Source organism: Zootoca vivipara, chromosome 9 (assembly GCF_965207765.1).
Source record: "Zootoca vivipara chromosome 9, rZooViv2.hap1.1, whole genome shotgun sequence".
Classification (NCBI taxonomy): Eukaryota; Metazoa; Chordata; class Lepidosauria; order Squamata; family Lacertidae; genus Zootoca; species Zootoca vivipara.
Window position 1 is genome coordinate 59,180,376 of NC_142592.1, and position 20,223 is coordinate 59,200,598.

Consider the following 20,223-nt stretch of genomic DNA (forward strand, 5'->3'; position numbering starts at 1 on the left):
CCACACTCAACATCTACCTCCCAAAGTGACTTCTGCTAGACTGTATCAGCAGGAAACCAGTTCTTTCCATTTATTAAGGTGGCAGATCAACCTTTCATATGAGTAGAAGAGTGATGCTGGATCAGGCCAGTGGCCCACCTAGTCCAGCACTCTTGCTCTCACAGTAGCCAACCAAATGCATATGTGAAGCAAAACATGAGTGCGGTGCCTCGCTCCTTACTTTCGATTCCTAGAAACTGGCATTCAGATGCAAGCAGAACCTGTGCAACAGCATTCTCCAAGGGTTGCTATATTTCAAAAAGATGGAGACCCCCCCCCCAATTGTTGAGCAACTGTGATTTTTTCGATTAACATGCCTAAGATGCAGGACAAAGTGCTGCCTTTCAGAAATTCCCCCAGTATGTCAATTCTGCCTTTGAAATCCCAGTAATGTCCAGGAAAATCTCAATGTATGGCAGCCCTAATTCTCCCCACCTGAGATTCCCAGCGACAGTGGACATAGGACATAGCCATTGTGGCGAGCAGCCATTGATAATGAATCAGAAGACGTAGTTCTAGGGGGTCAAAATGTTCCTTTTAATAATTTCATCTCTCTGGATATTTGTAACAGACAGTTTCAGTACCATTTATTGCTAACGTTGTTGTTGGGAGGGAATCGCAACTCCTTTTGAATGACTAGGTGGCTACTGGCAGCTTGTTGCCCTGGTGCTCTTTCTTTCTGTAGCATCATCAGTGAGCTTGGTGCATTGCAAAGTAGCACAAACAAAAGGTCCCTGCCCCAAAGAGCTTGCAGTCATAAATCTTGGCATGGTGGAAGGCAACAGTGAAGGGAAAGGAGGAAATAGGGTAAATTATAATAATTTGGCTTTGTGTTGACGGGAGAAGAGGTTATAAATAAATAAATTAATCTGTGCCAAACTGGCAGTGACATCAGATAAAATAATAATTCTTCCTGTGGTCAGAAATGGGAAAATTGGGGCTCCTGCTAGAATGAAAGGTTCTTTAGCGATGTATCATTAAGAAACTGATGCTTTCTCAAACTCTCTCCCCACAAATTGCAATGTAAGCTTCACACTTGCATTCAGGACGGATTCTAGTTGATTGCCAAGAGATATGTACAAAGGAACATGTTGGTTATTTTATCCGTGCTTCAAATTTTGGTACCAACTTTATTTACTCAGGCACTGGGAAGGTCTGGGAATTTGATCTTGGCATATATTTTTGAGCCAGGGAAGAAAGATGAACGGGAGATGGGCAAATGCAAGAACTGGCATGTGTTCATTGTGTTTTATCCCCAAATACATTCTTGAGCATTCGTGGGAATCTTTTGAAATCCTCTCTCGCAGCTTACCTAGCAAATTTCTTTGCAATACTGTTTGCATTTCTAATGAAAAAGCTAAAGGTCAAATTTCAGCTGACTGAAGATCTTCTGCTAAAGCGCAATGTGGCTTGCAAGTTAAACCTGTGCAGTAGTTATGCCTGAGTTCAGTGGTACTCAACTTCCAGAACACAATGCACAGGATGGAAGTCAATCAAGCTGATCCTCACAAATTGGGTATTTGCTAATTACTGCTGTTCCCTGGTATGTGTGCATATTGTATGTTTACTAATAGACCAACCCAACTGCCTGCATTTTGGACTTTTCTAGTGAGCCTGGAAATGGGAGTTGCCATAGGAACATAGGAAGCTGTGCTGTACAAAGTCAGAGCATCAGCTTTCCAGGATTTCGATCGAGATTCTCTTCATGCCCTACCCGGAGATGCAGCAGGATGACCTTCTGAGTAAAAATGCATTGGACTGATCTGAAACTAATTAACCAACCAAGCATCCAAATTAAGAAGGGACTATTTCCCTCCCACCCACCCATTTACCCCATTCCTTGGAAATTGAAAGAAGCCACATAGGGCTTCTTGCATAATCCTGATGGGAAGTGGTGTGCAAGACCTCCCATCAATTTAATTTGGATTTAAGAAAGGGAGCAAAGAGCTGAAGGAGGGCTGAATTTCACGTATAAGATTCATATACCCAGTTTTGCTCTGTGTGTATATTATAAACAAAACACAATGTAGACCGGAGCACAAAGCAAGCGGCTCTTCACCCACATTTCGTTTTAATTTATTCAAAGAAATAGGGCATGAATAACACTGCATGGCACTCTCCCACTGATGTCATCTGTGTACACCACTCCAAAGAAGGTCATTTTCACATCAGAGAAACATAAAATTGCAAGCACAATGCGCAACCCATTTCCTCTCCAAAATGCCCTGCATTGACGCTTGCAGGAAGAAGCAAACCACCTTCTTCTTCTTCTTCTTCTTCTTCTTCTTCTTCTTCTTCTTCTTCTTCTTCTTCTTCTTCTTCTTCTTCTTCTTCTTCTTCTTCCTCTTTTAAATCCTCCACTTATAAATATTTTCAAGACAAAGGGGAAATGGGAGACTAGAAAGAAAGAAAGAAAGAAAGAAAGAAAGAAAGAAAGAAAGAAAGAAAGAAAGAAAGAAAGAAAGAACGGAGAGTAAGATGCAGATGGGCACATTAAAAATCATGAGGACTTTAAAAACCAATGCATAGAGGTCAAATCACTGGAGAGATTACTGCCAAACTGGTATCCTGCAGGCTAGATTTTAACTTCTTTTTAACAGAACTCCATTATTCTATCATGGTTATATCTATCCTTCTAACATAGGTATCTTTAGCCTTTTCTGACCTAGGATCCACTGTTAACCCAAACACACATTTAATATTTTACCATATATTTGCATGATGGCAGTGTTCCTGTTGCTACTCACCTTTGAAGACCAGTGTTCTAAGAGGAAACTTATGCCTTGTTTGCATGTCATGTTACGCCAAACCATGGTTTAACGTGTGAGCCTCTGGAGAGGAGCTTTCTGCAATGCTTAGTGCATCATCTGAACCCAGACATGAGCTCTGCTGCACAAACCAAGGGACAAACCTTGGTTACAGCTTGTGGTTAGTCTGGAGATTGCTAAACCACAAACCTGGGCTTGGATGATACACAATGCCAAGCCATGTCATAAGGAAAGGGAAGTTTCCTGAATACATATCTAACATCCGTGGAGGGGGAGGCAGGCCTCCAATACAAGAGGAAGGTGTCTTTCTAGTAGTACAGTGGTACCTTGGTTCTCAAACTTAATCCGTTCTGGAAGTCCGTTCCAAAACCAAAGCGTTCCAAAACCAAGGCACACTTTACCATAGAAAGTAATGCAAAACAAATTAATCTGTTGCACACTTTAAAAAACAACCCCTAAAACAGTAATTTAACATGAATTTTACTATCTAATGAGACCACTAATCCATAAAATGAAAGCAATAATCAATGTTCTGTACTATAAAGTAAATAAGACAGTATTGTAGATGATAAAAATTAAAATTATTTTTTTTTATTGCCTGCACTGATGATAGTCATTGTTTGGATGGGGGGCTTTTATTCATTTCCACAGACACGCAATCAATCAATCAGTAGCTGAACTGGGTTCCACACAGTCACAAAAACAAATTAATTTAAAAAGCCACACACAAAAATAAATAAATAGCAAAAACAAAAGTGCCAAACTTAATCAGTTCCGGAAGTCCATTTGACTTCCAAAATGTTCAAAAACCAAGGCACAGCTTCTGATTGGTGCAGGTGCCCCAGAAACAATAGGCGATAGCCGCATCAGATGTTCGACTTCCGAAAAATGTTCGAAAACCAGAACACTTACTTCCGGGTTTTCGGAGTTTGAGAACCAAAGCGTTTGAGAACCAAGGTACCACTGCACAACTCAAACTGATTAGGACTTGGCTCCTGGGCAGCAACGAGAAGTTCTCCACTAAGTAGTTGGCTGTGGAACTAAAAGCAGCGCCAGCCTACAAGGGGGCTGGATGGAGCTGAAGGAAATCTATACATTCTGCTAAGCAAGTTAGCAATGGGAGTCTTATAATTCAAGATGGGCACTTTTCCGAATTCTGCAATGTAGGTCTCCAGTCAAGTGACAAGACACAAAATGCAAAGAGTGGAGCAACCAAAATAAACAGTTCAGTGAGACTTACTCCTGGGCTGCCGCCTTTAAATCCCATGAATTTTGCTTAAGGAGCTGCCTTGTGTTACTTCATCTGTAAGTCAGAAATTAAAAGTGATGTTTTCGATACTTTAACAAAGAAAGAAAGAAAAAGAAATCAAAGCTAAATTAGTAAATGGAACCCTACCTTTTTAAATGTTATGTTTCCTTAAAGTCAAAAAGAACTAGTTACTCTTTTTTTCTTTCTTTTATAAAGTGGGTATTAATATAACATTCTTTTTATCAAGTGTGTATTAATATACAGTAACATGTAAATATAGAAGTAACCAAAAATGAATTGTAACTTCCTCCTCTCCCCATATATTGTCAGTAACTTATAAAAGTTACAACTCCCACCCCCACCCCCCGAAAACAACAACAGAACCTTCTCTATATTGCTTTTCCTACCTCTGACACTATTCTCCTAAGTGGTTGTATGAAAACTCATCTTGTTTGCAAGTGATGGACCGTATGACTAAAGCCCTAGATATTCTTTTAATCTGTTCCTCCAGAGTGGAATTGTGGAATCGAGACATGAAGTCAGGCGATACGTTTCATAAAAGCCTCTCTTCATTTATTTATGTGGATTCTTTTGGGGCGTCCTTTCCCTAAACGCATTAGGCCTCTCTTGCACATTCCATATTTGTCCATGTGTCTGAGTTAGCCTGTGGTAATATCAACCACACAGACGAGCCTCACAGCTGCCGTAGGGTTCCAGGAACAGGGACCCAGCTCACTCTCCGTCCTTCCTCCTCCGCACCAAAGTCTAGTCAATCAAAGGTAAACATCCTTCTTGAAACGTTCTTCATAGACAACATGACAAGGGGATGTAGAACATAGAAAGCACAATGATTACAATAGCACCAGCAAAATCATCAATAACATATCTAAAATTAATGGTTAAAAAGAAAGAAAGTCAAGTTCCAAAACAGGCCCACCTGAACAATGCAGTTTTTGAAGGAGATTTAAAATAAAGCAGGGATGAATTTCTGTTGGCGAGCAGTTCCACAGGGCAGGACATGCCACACCAAAGGCGGGCCCCGGTCTCCATGAACACAGTGGGCTCTGAGGCACAGAGAGCAGCACAGGGGTGCTCCAGGTGGTTGAGGCAGGCAAGGGCCCACAGCTGGCCAGGTGGGGCTCGCTAGCTCTGGGAGGAGGGGTGTGATTCCCCAGCTGGAGTTGGGGCTTGGAGCAGGTGAGGGTCGTCTGTCTCTTCAAGCCCAGATGTTGCAATCAGCAGGCGAAGGGCAACAGGGACACAGAGCTGAGGTGCTGGTTTCTGCTCAACTGCCCATGTTGATGGACCTTAGCTTAGATCAGGCTTCCTCAAACTCGGCCCTCCAGATGTTTTGAGACTACAATTCCCATCATCTCTGACCACTGGTCCTGCTAGCTAGGGATCATGGGAGCTGTAGGCCAAAACATCTGGAGGGCTGAGTTTGAGGAAGCCTGGCTTAGATGCTCCTGGACCTCTACGGGACTGTGTGTTGGGTTTGACTCTGGACTGTATCCCGACGGTTGGACTCCAGACTTGGCTTACATGGGCTGACCTTGGACTGCGTTTCTTGACCTTTGAACTTCACTTGCACAGATTGACCCCCAGGCTTCGAACGCCAGACTTGGCATCATGACTTGCAGCCTGGTAGGCCATGGGTTCAGGACATCATCGACAACAACAATTATTTATATGTCATCCATTTGACTGGGTTGCCCCAGCTACTCTGGGTGGCTCCCAGAAAAAAAACAGTAAAAACACAATACAACAGGCTTCCTCAAACTCGGCCCTTCAAAAAGGTTTTTGGCCTACAACTCCCCATGATCCCTAGCTAGCAGGACCAGTGGTCAGGGATGATGGGAATTGTAGTTTCAAAACATCTGGAGGGCTGAGTTTGAGGAAGCCTGCAATACAGTATCACACACTAAAAACTTCCCTGTCTTCAGATGACAGTGGGGGGGGGAATGTGGCTGGATGGGGGTGGGGAGAGTCCAGAGGCCTGGAAGACCTCTTTCAGCCCCCAGGTCTGAGGTATCCTTTAACAGAAGCCCGGAACATTGAAATAGCACAGGTGAATATTCTCCCTACCACATGAGGGAAAATGTTCCCTGCTAAATTTCTGTGTGTCAAACAGAAGAGCGGGAGTAGTATAGAAAGTTGGCAACCCTATGGTTCGCTCCTAGAATCTGTAAACAAGAGCCAAAGGGTTGCCACCTTATTTCGCTCAGGATGTGTGATACAGGCCCCAAGCCTTTCCAAAACGAGGGGAATTGTGGAGAGCAGGAGATCCCCTATCCTTGAGCTTCCCAGCTCTTACACTCGCTCTCGTTGTTAGCTCGTCAGGCAGGATTTAGTAACCTTTTCCAGATGCTCCAGCGGCATTTTAGAGAGTTCTGCATTTTTCAGCGAAGGTCAAACGACCAGCAATTTTATTACAGGTTTCACTGGCAGAGAAGCCCGGTCCAATTGCTGCTGAAAAAGCTCCCATGGATCTTATTGGCGCTGGATGGAACCAGCACAGCCGTTCGATCTGATAAGCGCTATAAATACCATGCACAGATATTGGTTGAAGGCTGCTGTGGGAAAAGTACCACGGCTGAATCCCCAGCAACAATCCAGATGCCTGGTAATCCAAAGGGCTTAGGGAACAGTAAAATAAGCAGAACAGAATATTTCACCGAGATCAAACTGTCTGCACTATCTCAGTAAAGATTTCTGCTAAACCGCGGCTCGTAAACGAGTCATTGCTTAGCAAGCTGGCTTTCAAAAGTTACACAGTAACCCGGGGAACCCAGCAGAGCTGGAATAGCATAGGAGCTAAGAGTTTAAGGCTGCAACCCAAACTGTGCTTACCTGGGAATAAGGCTCACTCAATTCAGTAGAACAGGGTTTCTGAAACTTGGGGGTCCAGCAATTTTGGACTGCAATTACCATCATCCCTGACCATTGGGCCATGCTGGCTAGGGAAGATGGGAGTTGTAGTCCCAAAAAAAAGAGCTGGAGACCCAAGTCTGCATCAATATGGTCAGGATTGTTTCTAACTGACTGGCCATGGCTTTGGCTGCAGGTCTGTACCGTCAGCAGTGGACACCCTGCCTCATGTGATACCTGTGGGGTAACTTCTCCAGGGACTTGCCATTGCCTTCCACAGGTCAAGACAATGCTGCCCCAGGCAGCGACTATCGGCCTGTAATCATATTCCTGTAATAATCGCACTTATACAAAATAGGCATCGCTTTCTGAGGTGCTCTGGCAAGCGGCTGATAGTGCTTATAAATAGCCACGCACAGCAAACAAGTGATAAAAACCTAATGCACATACTCAAATATTTAAAAAACAATCGTGGTTTGTCTGATAGCATTTATTTCAAGTGTGATCGCCATAACATGCGATAAGGAGTAACTGGCAATGAGTTCCGAGCTACACATCGGTAAACATCACGTGGCGTTATCACAGTCAATTCCCAGCACAGAGGCACAGTAGACAGTAAAAGAAGCCGTTTCAGACTCGGCTCCGAAAGGTCCATTGAAGGGCTGAGGCTCATCCTGTGTCTAGCTGTAGCAATATAAAGTTACATACAGTGGAATATTGTGTTACAGACGGGATCTGTTCAGGAGGCCCGCCTGTAACATGGAACGTCCACAAGCCCAAGCGCCGTGTCTGCGCGTGGCGTGATCTAGCGCTTCTGTGCATGTGCGAGTGGCGAAACCCAGAAGTAACCCATTCTAGTACTTCTGGGTTGCCGCGGGACGCAACACGAAAACAAGTTACCTGAAGTGGACACAACATGAGGTATGACTGTATAGTACTGTATAGTACATCATCATCATCATCATTATCATCATCATATTCTATACCACCCTTCACCTGGACATCACAGGGTGGTTCACAAGAAACATGCATAGAGGAGAGTATCTTCATGCCAGCTGACAAAAGGAACTGGACTAGAGTCTTGGACTGTAAACATAAAAGCTAGGCATTTGAGCCCGCGGGGGGCAGGGAGAATTATTTCTCTTCCCTGACATTGTTGATGTGAATTTCAGGGCAATATTCACATGCTGAATAGGCAGCTCTCTGTTTTATTTCTTAGATTTACATACAGCCTTTTTCTCCGAGGAGCTCAAGGCAGTGTATGTGGTTTTCCCCACAACCACCCTGTGAGGCTGTGGCATAGCATGGATTGCAGGAGCCCAGGGCAAGGAAAGTATTCTGTTTCCCAGCTGGCACCTCCATGCAGTGTTGTTGCTGCTGAATGGAGCTATGGAGCAGCATAGTGATGTGGTCCGGGGGAAAGAGTGGGAAGAGTCCCAGGGGCCAAACAGCCGCCATCAGGCCATTGTAGCAAGCATTAAAGTTGCAGCCCTATGCCTACATACCTGGTAGCAGGATTCATTGAACCCGCTGCAGTAGATGTGCATAGGATTGTGTTGTAAACACCACTGCTTACTCCCATGCCATTGGAAACTAGTCTAAGTGTCCCTCGCACTTTGAGCGCTTCTGTAATGTCAGAACTTTGATGCATTCAGAGGTTTGTGGGAGTTTTTTTTTTAAGCAGTGGCAGCTGCCATGAATGCCTCTATTTGTACCTGGGGAATTGATTTGGTACACCAATTGTATGGTCACAAGCTGGCCTGCACAACTGTGCAAATTTAATAAATGAATGAAATACGATTAACATTCTATACTCTTCTAAATGTGTTTGTGGGAGGGGTGGGGGCCGTTATTGGTTTGTGGTTTGTCATTCTTGTTTTTATTATGTGTTTTTTTTGTCTTGTATTTTTATGTCCCGAGCCACTGTGAGAGCTACAAATTTGAATAAATAAAAATAAATAAACTTGGAACCCAGGCAAAAAACACTCAGGGGGTTGTGCAGTGTCAGCAAAGGGTGTGCCCTGGGGAGAGTTTGGGGGGGGCAGAGAGAGAGGCCTAGAGATGCATGTTTGGCCCCTGGAACTGAGGTGCCTCCCCTCGATGCGCTGGACTTGGCTTGGTGGATCGCAAATTTCTGTATGTCTTGGCGAGGGAGTGCTTTTGTCTTATCTTAAAAGACAGCGGTGAAGCACACAGCAAACTGTATTTAAGAGTAGAAGCTCCCTGCATTTGATAAGGCAGAATTCCGTAACCTCGATAGTGCCAAACTTAAATTCTTTGAATAGTGTGTTTCTTCCCTTCCCGGTTTTCCGAGCCTAGCATTATTCTCCACGTACAATATTCACACTTGCCGGCGTCATGTTAGTTCGCAGCAATTTCTGGGACAGGCCTTCCAACATTATTGTGTTTGCACTGGCAGGTAAAAACAGACGATCCTCTGTGATCACCAAAGATCATCATCATCACACCCATCTCACGCTGTTGGTCACTTGAAGGAAAAGAACAGGATATTGATCAAAATAGCACACAGAAGTTAATATGTATCCAAAGTCGAGTTGCCCAGAGTTAGCATCTTGTCCCCAAATTACTATATTGGTGCAACAGTGGTGGCTGATGCCCAGTAGGGAAGGAGGGAGGTGGAGTCAGAGCCAATGATAGGTGAGGCTAATTTATTGTCGCTTTGTCTCCACCCTCCTCCCTGCACTGATACTGAGGAGGAAGGTGACAGACATGAGCTTGGTGAAGCAGTGTCCTCTTCACCCAATGGATCAACCTCCACTGTAGTACATGTGTCAGTAGCTGGCAGCCTCTTTATCGAGATGCAGAGCAGGAGGAGAAGAGAAATAGACCTGTGGGAGATCACTGTCTTCCGTTGTTCCTGAACTGTCACCTAGTGGCAGCCGTTCCATCAGCCTACCTGACTGGATTCTATCCCAGTTCCTTTAAAAAAAAAAAGAACAGATGTCTGAGTTTTTTCCCCCCCTCTTCCCTCCACACCACCTTTCCTTGTGTGCTATGTTTTTTTAGATTGTAAGCTGAGAGCAGGGACTGTCTCACTACTGATCTTTGCAAGCCTCTCCGGGGGGCCTTTTTGGCTTTAAAAAAACGTAAAAAACAAACAAACCCTGCTATGACTAAATCTGAATGAATGACATCCATACTTGGCAAAATGGCTAAAGACAATGCCTGAGTCACTTAGGGCTGTATTGGTTCTCCCAAATACAGAGTAGTAACTTTTAAAAGTTTTGCCTCTGGGTACAGAACAACAGGAAGAGCTTTCATGGGTACTTCCCCCTTTCCTTTTTCGGGCGGGACACATTTCTTAAGCATTCCTGAGAGTCACCCAGACTCAAACTAGGAACCTTCTGCTTTGCCTGCTGATGTCTTAAGTGCAATGTGTGGCTGCAACAATCCTCTTTCTGCATGGCCAGGAGATGTGACCAGGCAGCAATTTTAAAGCAGGTGGCAAACCCAGCTTCACCTCTGTGTAATATGTGAAATGGCCTCTTAACTCAGATTTATCCTTACTGAACAATCCGCGTGGAACCATTGCACAGATCCAGGCTCTTCGGCACAGGCAAATAGCTTAAGAGGAGTTCTGCTGGGTCAGGCCAAAGGCCCACCTAGTCTAGCATCCTGCTTTCACAGTGGCCAACCAGATGTTCCTGGGAAGCGAACAAGCAGGACTTGAGAATACTACTCTCCCTACCTGCGATTCCCAACAACTGGTATTCAGAGGCATACTGCCCTCCGATACCAGAGGGAGCACATAGCCATGATAGCTAGCAGACATTAACAGCCTTATCCTCACGAATTTTAAAACCACCCGTTGGTGGCCATCACTCCATCAAGAATCAAGAAGCAGCCAGTTCCATAGTTCACCAGCCGTGTGAAGAAGCGTCTGTGTCTGCCCTTCATCTCCAAACATTCAGTGTCATTGGATGGTGCCGGGTTTTAGTATTAGGAGGGAGAAAAACACTTCTACCCACTTTCTTCACAAATAATAATAATAATAATAATAATAATAATAATAATAATAAATCATTTATACCCCGCCCATTTGGCTGAGTTTCCCCAGCCACTCTGGGCAGCTCCCAATCGAGTGTTAAAAACAATATAGCATTAAATATTAAAAACTTCCCTAAACAGGGCTGCCTTCAGATGTCTTTTAAAAATAGGATAACTGCTTATTTCCTTGACCGCTGATGGGAGGGCTTTCCACAGGGCAGGCGCCACTAGAATCATAGAATCATAGAGTTGGAAGAGGCCACAAGGGCCATCCAGTCCAACCCCCTGCCGAGCAGGAAACACCATCAAAGCATTCTTGACATATGCCTGTCAAGCCTCTGCTTAAAGACCTCCAAAGAAGGAGACTCCACCACACTCCTTGGTAGCAAATTCCACTGCCGAACAGCTCTTACTGTCGGGAAGTTCTTCCTAATGTTTGGTGGAATCTTCTTTCTTGTAGTTTGAATCCATTGCTCCGTGTCCGCTTCTCTGGAGCAGCAGAAAACAACCTTTCTCCCTCCTCTATATGACATCCTTTTATATATTTGAACATGGCTATCATATCACCCCTTAACCTTCTCTTCTCCAGGCTAAACATACCCAGCTCCCTAAGCCGTTCCTCATAAGGCATCGTATCCAGGCCTTTGACCATTTTGGTTGCCCTCCTCTGGACACGTTCCAGCTTGTCGGTATCCTTCTTGAACTGTGGTGCCCAGAACTGGACACAGTACTCCAGGTGAGGTCTGACCAGAGCAGAATACAGTGGTACTATTACTTCCCTTGATCTAGATGCTATACTCCTATTGACGCAGCCCAGAATTGCATTGGCTTTTTTAGGTGCTGCACCACACTGCTGACTCATGTCAAGTTTGTGGTCTACCAAGACTCCTAGATCCTTTTCACATGTACTGCTCTCAAGCCAGGTGTCTCCCATCCTGTATTTGTGCCTTTCATTTTTTTTGCCCAAGTGTAGTACTTTACATTTCTCCTTGTTAAAATCCATCCACTTCCGAGAGGCCCTCTGTCTGGTTCCCTGTAACCTCACTTCTCGCAATGAGGGAACTGCCAAAAGGCCCTCAGTGTCCGGGCTGAACGATAGGGGTGGAGACACTTCTTCAAGTATACAGAACCGAGGCCGTTTAATTGGATTCACAGGTTTTGTCCCCCCCCCATTGCTCACCTCCCCCCTAAACTAAAAAGCCGCCAACACAGGGGAATCCCCACTTGCGCAGAAGTTCTGTTCCTAGCTGCCACATGCACCATCAGGACATGTGAGGGGGCTCCTGCATTCTGCCACCACCCTGCCGCTCCCTTTCGGCACTGAAAATGTTGCATGCATCTGCGGGAGTGCATGTGCTGAAAGTGCGCAGCTGGGGAGTTGCTGGTATTGTAACCTTTCCTCAAAGGGGAGTTGATCCCACTCCTCCAGAAGACTTTGGGACGCCCTTTTCAGAATCCCGGTTTCCTGAAAAACCGGATCTAGCTAGTGCTCAGTTCCACACCACCATCCCAAAGTGTTCTGAAAGAAAGCTGCTAGTGACAAACATGTGTTGGCTGCAAGTGTGCTGGGAATTATTTTACACCTCCACTTTTATTCCATTGCTCTTACGGTTGTGGAAAGTCACAATTTAAGACTATGCCCTCTGACAGCAGCTAGCAGAACAGATGCATATTCCCCTTTTAACCCAACAGGGTCAGACAGTGAACACGGCATAAAACCTCAGGCAGACACAAATAAATATTAAGATGCTGAAACTACCCTGAAAACTTAAAACCAGTGATTTATTTTGCGGGGTGGAAAGACCAGAGAATTTCCCTTCTTCGATCAGCCGATTCCTTAGCTTTCAGTGTTCCAAAGCTGGCAAATAGCTCCGTCCCCCCCCCCGTGGTTTCATGCTAAATATATTGCTACTCTCTGTTGACCTAGACTGTGGCTGTGAGAATGAAGGTCTTTAGGCCTGCAAATGACAAACGCCCGTGTGTTTCTTGACCTGTAGGAAAGGTTCTATTATTCCTGCATGTGCCCAAACCTTTAAGGGATGGAAGGCTGTGGTTCTCCAGTTTAGTTAAAACAGCACCACTGAAAAGGGAACAGAGCCTTCATGAAGTTCATTTAACTAGTTCAAGTTCATCCTGTCCAAAAAAAAGAACCCAGTTCGTCCTTTTGTAAAACTAAGCAGTTTGGTTCACGTTCTGCTCACTGTTCATACAAATGATGCTCTACAAAAATTGTCTGGCATTCAGAATGTTTCAAGCTTCTGTGCTGAAGTATAAAATATGCTTAGCCCCCTTCTACTCTGTACATATAAAGCAGTATCATCATCACTTGAAATAGACTAGATTGGCCTTTGTCCTGTTGCAGCGGAGCTCTTCCTGTGTACTTTAAGGAAAGGTTATGACATTTGGGGCTTCTTAGGTTAGAGGAAAGGTGAGGAAGAGGGGACATGATAGAAGAGTACAGAATTATCTGAAGAAGTGTGCATGCACACGAAAGCTCATACCAAAATAAAAACTTAGTTGGTCTTTAAGGTGCTACTGAAGGAATTTTTTTTATTTTACTTCGATCCAGACCAACACGGCTACCTACCTGTAACCAGAATTATGCATGTTATGGAGAAATAAAAGTTCACCCCTCTGTCAAAACACTAGAACTTTGGGATTTGTTGGATTAGTCCCCAAGTCCAACTCCAACTCAAATCCAACTCAATGGTGTAATGGGGAAGGACCAGGAGCTCACCAAGATGGTGGCTCATTATCTTCATTTGCTATTTTCTCGCCGTTATAATCTGCAGAGCTCTGAATTATTAGAAGCCCCAATGTCGTGAAAGCGGATAGCGGAATACTCCCTTCTCTCTCTTAACACAGCGCTTGCCACAGTGATAGTTTTAATCTGTTATTATTTTGATTGTGTGTTTGTTTGATGCCAATAAAGGTTTTACCAAAGGTGGAACGCTGGAAAATGTCGATCACTTCTCCTACCTAGGCAGTTATTTTTCCACAGGGGCCGACATTGATGATGAAATCCAGCATCACCTGAGCTCTGCGAGTGCGGCTTTCTCCCAATTGAGGTGCAGAGTGTTTGAGGACCGGGACATTCGCAGGGAAACCAAAGTGCTTGTTTACAAAGTTATTGTACTACCAACCTTACTGTATGCTTGTGGAACATGGACCCCTTATAAACGCCTCCTCCTCGAACTCCTCGAAAGATTCCATCAATGGTGTCTCTGAAAAATCTTACACATCACTTGGGAAGACAGGTGAACTATTGCCAGTGTACTGGAAGAGGCAAAGATCACCAATGTCAAAGCAATGATTCTTCAACATCAACTTTGTTGGACTGGTCATGTTGTGCGGATGCCCAGTTATTGTCTTCCAAAGCAACTACTCTATTCCGAGCTTAAAAATGGAAAGTGTAATGCTGGTGGTCAACAAAAGAAGATTAAAGATTGTCTCAAGGCAAATCTTAAAAATGTAGTATAAACACCAACAATTGGGAAACACTTGCCTGCGAGTGGTCCAATTGGAGAACAGCCTTTACCAAAGGTGTCATGGGCTTTGAAGACACTTGAACTCAGGACGCAAGGGGGAAACGTGCTAAGAGGAAGGGACGCTTGGCAAATCCACACCGTGATCAACTCCAGAATTGGCCTCCACAGTCACTTACGGACTCATTGTTAAAACCGTGTTCATGAAAGACAATCTTACTTGGCTATGAGTGATCGCCAAAGAAGAACAACTTGGGAGTATCTAATGCAGATGAATGTTGGAAGATTCAGGACAGACCAAAGAAAAGACTCTTCATCTCAGGGTCGTGGGTTCAAGACCCACATTGGGCAAAAGATTCCTGCATTGCAGGGGGTTGGTCGAAATGACCCTTGTGATCCCTTCCACCTCAACGATTCTGATTCACGCAGTGCATTGCTAAACTATGGGATCTGCTCCCTGAAGAGGCAGTGATGGTCACCAACTTGGATGGCTTTAAAAGAGGATTTTAAATCCTGGAAGACAAAGCTATCTGATTTTTAGAAGACATCTGAAGTTCATAGGGAAGTTTTTAATGTTTGATGTTTTACCGTGGTTTTATAATTTGTTGGAAGCTGCCCAGAGTGGCTGGGGCAACCCAGTCAGATGGGCAGCATATAAATAAAGCATCATCATCATCATCATCAATAGCTACTAGCCACGATGACTATGTTCTGCCTCTACTGCCAGGCGGGGGGAGGGAGTATGAATGGCTGGGAATTGCAGGTGGGGAGAGGCCTGTTGCACTCAGATGCTGTTTGCACCCCCCCATAAGCACCTAGACCAGCCACTGCAAGAACAGGTTGCTGGACTAGGCCTGGTTACAGGCTTAATTCTTGGGAAGAAGGCAGGCAAATGCCCTGCTGCGGCTGCAATCCTGTGCCAAGTGAGCCCCGTGGAACTTACTAAGCAAACATTGCACCCAGTTATTTGCACCACTTTCCCTTGCAGGCCTGTCTTGTGCAGAGTCTGGAGGTGCAGATGCCTGTCGAAATAGGCATCCTTTTCAGAAAGGTCTGCCAGTTAAAAATAATAATAATAAATAATAATAAAAAAAAAGGTCTGCCAGTTGGCACCGAAAGCAATGCCCAGGCACAATTGCAGAGAAACAACTCCCTCTCACCACAAAAGCGTGTTCATTTACTCTCCAGGTAAGTATGAGCGGCTCTGTGAAGCAAAGCCCAGATCCCACACATGGTTAGTACAACCTGAACATGTCAGGCCTTCCTTCCCAAGAGTCAGAGTGCTTAGGACAGCAAGCAAATTTGACTGTGACCTGTAGCAGTAGCACCACGAGGTGCTCGCTGCCTAGAGGCTGTGGTGGAGGTGCCAACCAACAGGAAATCCATGTGCTATCTGAGTCTCTCTCTCTCTCCTTTAGTTCCTCACTCACCCGGTTTGCAGAGCAGTGCAAAGACTAGCAGCAAGCACTGCCCGATCCTCTCTCTCCCTCCCCTCTCCAACAGAAGCTGGTGCACGCTTGCACGAAAAGGAGAGGGGGGAAAAAAGAGGGGCGGGGGCTAACGCCTTTCCTCTCCGAGCCCCCTTCCTCCCACCGACCCTCTCTTTGGAGGAAGGGTGAGGGGGAAGAAAGAGGCTAGCAAATCCTCGCCAGGTCTGCTCGCTCGAGCTTTCTTCTTCGCGGCTCGCCGATCTCAGCGGGACCTTTTCGTTTTGCAAAGGCAGAGCGCAAAGCGAAGGAGGAAGAGGTTTCTCCACCCCACCCCCCGTCTGGGGCTTGCTCTCCTGCGCAGCCCTCCAAAACTTTCCCGCTTTGCATCGGCTGTCGTTCCCCCACCTCCGTTCCTGCGATGAGCGGCAGCCGCCTCCTCCTTGTCCCCAGCCATGGGGGGCGGCGGCGATCGGCGGCTTCTGCTCGGGACCCCGCCGGCAAGGATCGCCCCAGCAGGAAGGCGGAGTGAGAAAGGCGCGCGGAGCGGCAACACCAAGGAAGCGGCGGCAGCGGCGGAGGCGCGGGGAAGAAAGGCGGCGGGAGAGGGGAGGAATTCCCAGCAGCAGCAGCAGCCTCCGGCCCGCCCGCCCTGCGCGCCTCCTCCCCGGGCCGAGCAGCGAGGGCGACCCGCAGCACCCATGGCCTAAGAGGAGCGCCAGCCTGCACCCCTCCTGGATATAGAAAGCCCCATGCCTGGCCAGCCTTTTGCAATACTTAGGGTCTTGGGTTGCCTTCTTTCAAAAAACAGAACAAAACCTGGGCTGCAGGAGACTGGATTTTCCAAACCCTTTGATACGCATTACAACCCTCTTGAGCCCAACTCCTCCTGAATTACATTGTTTCCACTTTTTTTAAAAAACAACAACAACAGAAGCAACAACATTCGCTTCTTTTGCACGTAGCTCCTCAAACCTACTTCAGCTTGGCTTCTGTTTTTTAGGGGAAGGGAAATATATATATTTCGGGACACTTTTTTGGTAATTCCCTCCCCTGCAAGGGCGTTGTTTGGGGGCATCGCTATATTTGCGCGCGCGTGCAAGAATAGCAAATAAAAGTATTTTGTGGGGTGGGGGTGGGGGGGGGAGAAGGGGTTGGGAGTTGTATTTCCTTCCCCACCTGGAGAGAAAGTGGGAAGGGAGAGAAGGAAAAGACCTCTCGCTATGGCTGTGAGCAGCGACTGTGCGAGCAGGGTCCGAAGCCAAGGCAGCTGGAGCTCGGGCGAGGAGAAAAACTCCCAGTCGGCAGCAGCGGCAGAGGGAGCCTTAGGCGCCGGTTGCAACGGCTGCTGTTCCTCTGCTGGGCCGGAGGAAGTGGAGAGCAGCAGCAATGAGAAGAATGACCATCATCCCCATCGGGTAGGAGGCTGGAGGAGTGGCGAAGAAGAGGCTCTTCCCAAGGTCTGGACGTGCTGCAAACTTTCCTGCGCTCTGGGCGCAGGCTCGCTGGCTCTGCTCTTGGCGCTCGGGACCCGCTTGGTGCGCAGCGCCGGCGAGGAAGAGGCGGAAGAAGGAGGAGGAGGAGAGGCCGCTGAAGGCGACGGGGCGCCAGACCCAGGTGCGAGCTGGCCCCCGATCCCGGGCTCGGCGCTGTGCTGCCTCCTCCTGGCTGCCTATTTCTGGCTGGGCTGGGCCTTGCTGCGCGCCGGGGTCCGCTTGCGCACGGCGGCGCTGCTCGTGGGCGCTTGCTGCGTTGGGGAAGCGCTCGCGCAGCTCGCCTTGGCCCCCGGGGAGGAGCGCCTGCTCTCGCTGACCGCCACTGGGGTGGTGCTGGGCTGCTTGGCCGGCGGGACATGGCTGGCGCTGCGACTCCGCCACGGCGTGCTCATGATCGCCTTGACTAGCGCCCTGCGGATCGCCTCGCTCGCCTCCCTGGAGAGCATCCGCGCGCCTTGGAGACCTTACCTGGCTTATCTGCTCGCCTTGCTGGGCATCCTTGGCGCAGGCTACGCGCGCCACGCCTTGCGCCGCCGCCGCGCCGCCGGGAAACAGGAGGAGGCGGAGGAGGAGGAGGAAGGCACCGAAGGGGCGGAAGGAGCGGGCTGTGGCGCTGCTGCTGCTGCCCGGCCGGCCAAGGAAGAGGTGCCGGTTTTTAAGCGCAGGAGGAGATCCAGTTCGATGATCTCCGCCGAGATGGCTGGCTGCGGCAATAAGTCCCATCGCAGGACCTCCTTGCCTTGCATCCCCCGAGAGCAGGTAAGGGGAGATGGACGAAGGGATGGGAGAGGGGCTCTTGGATGGAGAGGGGTGTGTGCGCGGGGGTGGGGGGTGGGGAGCAGGAGTGAGAGAGAAAAGAGACATTTTGCAAAAACCCACTGCTGCTTTTTAATTTTGGCAAGGGGCGCGCGCAACTTTGGGAAGGAAACTTCTACGCGCTCAAACTTTTTTTGCACTCGCCATCCCCGTTCTCCCTTGAAAGCAGAAACCACGGTTCTCGGCATCCCGGAATAGTAATTTAAAAAGGCACTGACGCAGAAGGGACCAGACATTTCGACAACCATTTGGCCCTTCACGTTCCTCCTCTTGCATTTTTTTGCCATTTGTTTTGGACAGGACCATATTCTGTTTTGAAGCTGGTGTTAAGGAAAACGTGACTCGCTAGCCTTGATGAAAGATGTAGCTTCAGCCTGAAGAATGCTGGCCAGCTATTTTTTTAATGGGGGAAGCAGAAACCCTTAGGAGACAGACTGCGATAGGCAAGCTACCGGTAGTGACCGAAGAGTAGGGGGTCTTTGGAGTCAGTGGGGATTTTTGTGGAATAAGTGCCTTTTGTGGGTGTTTTTGTGTGGGTGACCCATGTGCATTGCATAATTTAAAATCTCTCTCCATCCGAAGATGATGCGGAGAATAATTGCTCAGCTGGGAACTGGGAAAACAGATGTTCATATGATTCTTCTTTTTAAAGAAAAGTGTAGTTGCTGTTCTTCATCTGTACAGTTCTGTGCACATTGGAGTCCCAGAGATGTTGCTGTGTTTAATGTCCAGTGTTCCTTTAAGGCACGTCTTCATTACAGAAAGAACAGATGTTTGGGCCATGTTTCGTGCTGAATAGTTTGAATGCATCCTTTTAACTTTGAGGCCCATAATGGCACAGCTGCCACTTTTGCACACCTAGCTTTTAATCTTGCATTTTGGATTCTGCAGACGAGACAGCTTACATTCCGTCCAGTATCGCCTCATTAAAAAAAATTTTTTTTTTTTTTTTTTTACAGTGGATGCGCAGCTTCTATTTATTTGAGTTTGGCTGTAGAAAAAGAAAACGTTGTGGGAATCGGAAGGTTAAGATGTTTTTGAAACTTTTTCCGTAACTTGTGGAAATCTCTGCAGAAACTAAGTTTCTTTGTGAAACAAGGGGGAAACGTTGAATATAAACACCCTGGAAACATAACATTGCATTTGAGTTAGCCTGAATTGCTTTTTTAAAAAATAGACCTGCAGAGTGATACACAACTCGGTGGAGCTGAGGTATTAACATTTAACTCTGTTTTCGAGCATTTAAAGTTCTTGCCCATGGATTTTGAAGACACCAAGGTCCAGATCCTAAGTGAACTTGTAGCTTGAGCCTCAACATGTTTTCTTGGAAGTAAGCCACACTGAACTTCAAGTAAATGTAAAACGCAAAAGCTCAGTTCATGGGCCTTTCACTTAGCATGCTAAGAATCAGTCTCGGTAGTCCTCTTTAATCCAAGTATAAGTGGGTTGTTGTTTAGTTCACCCGGATGGCAAGATGGAATAATATTTTTCAGTAGATTCTGCAGGCGTGATGTGTTCTTTCGTCGTGGCACAAACTCTTTCAGTATTGCACCCAAATCTTAATAATGTAGTGTGGAAGCAATTCTCAGCTATTTTTAATGAGACTTACTTCCTAGGAATTGTTTTCGAATCAAGGGGTGGGATGTTAGGTAGCCTGCGATCCAAAACACGCTTACTTGGAAGTAAGATCAGTTAAACCCATGGGATTTTTTTCCTCATTGAAATGTGCTTGGTGTCAGGTGCTAGTTAACTCTGTGCGAATAGAGTTTAGTATTGTCAACCAAAGGGATATTTTTGTGTCCTTGGAAGCAAAAGTGGTATTTTCCAGGCAATGACATCAAACCATTTGGTGTGGATCGCAGGGTTTCCCCCCCACTCACCCCTCTTGGACTGGGTAGATTTATATGGTTTTGTGGTTGCTCGGGACATTTTCTCAGCTATACATCTTTGAGGTTTAATTTGCCACAAGTGCAATTTGTTTAAAAAAAAATTACTGGAATAAAATTTATATTGAGGACACTTTCAAAGTGAAAACAACATGAAGAAAAACTTGGGAAACCGACCTGG

The 20,223-nt window shown here is 46.4% G+C and overlaps 1 protein-coding gene and 1 long non-coding RNA gene across 9 annotated transcripts in view; one reads left to right on the forward strand and one right to left on the reverse strand.

The window, feature by feature from the left end:
* Positions 1 to 2,099: 2,099 nt before the first annotated feature.
* On the reverse strand, positions 2,100 to 17,948 carry LOC148684661 (uncharacterized). Of its 6 annotated transcripts, XR_015945924.1 has the most exons (4): positions 14,438 to 17,005; positions 4,048 to 4,110; positions 2,787 to 2,925; positions 2,100 to 2,436 (listed from the first exon to the last, which is right to left on the reverse strand). It is a non-coding gene; the product is annotated as an uncharacterized LOC148684661 (long non-coding RNA). The 6 variants fall into 6 exon arrangements; XR_015945927.1 differs by lacking the exons at positions 2,787 to 2,925; positions 14,438 to 17,005 and adding an exon at positions 17,809 to 17,948; XR_015945925.1 differs by lacking the exon at positions 2,787 to 2,925 and having other exon boundaries at positions 16,253 to 17,005.
* The window catches only part of PDE3A (phosphodiesterase 3A), a 263,891-nt gene continuing 260,671 nt past the window's right edge, over positions 17,004 to 20,223 (forward strand). For 2 of the 3 annotated variants that reach the window (XM_035127082.3, XM_088652452.1), the window contains exon 1: positions 17,004 to 18,099. In XM_035127082.3, the coding sequence (XP_034982973.3) occupies positions 17,068 to 18,099 (1,032 nt within the window). In that variant the 5' untranslated portion in view covers positions 17,004 to 17,067. The remainder of the gene's footprint in view (positions 18,100 to 20,223) is intronic. The other variant, XM_088652453.1, reaches the window with a different exon arrangement.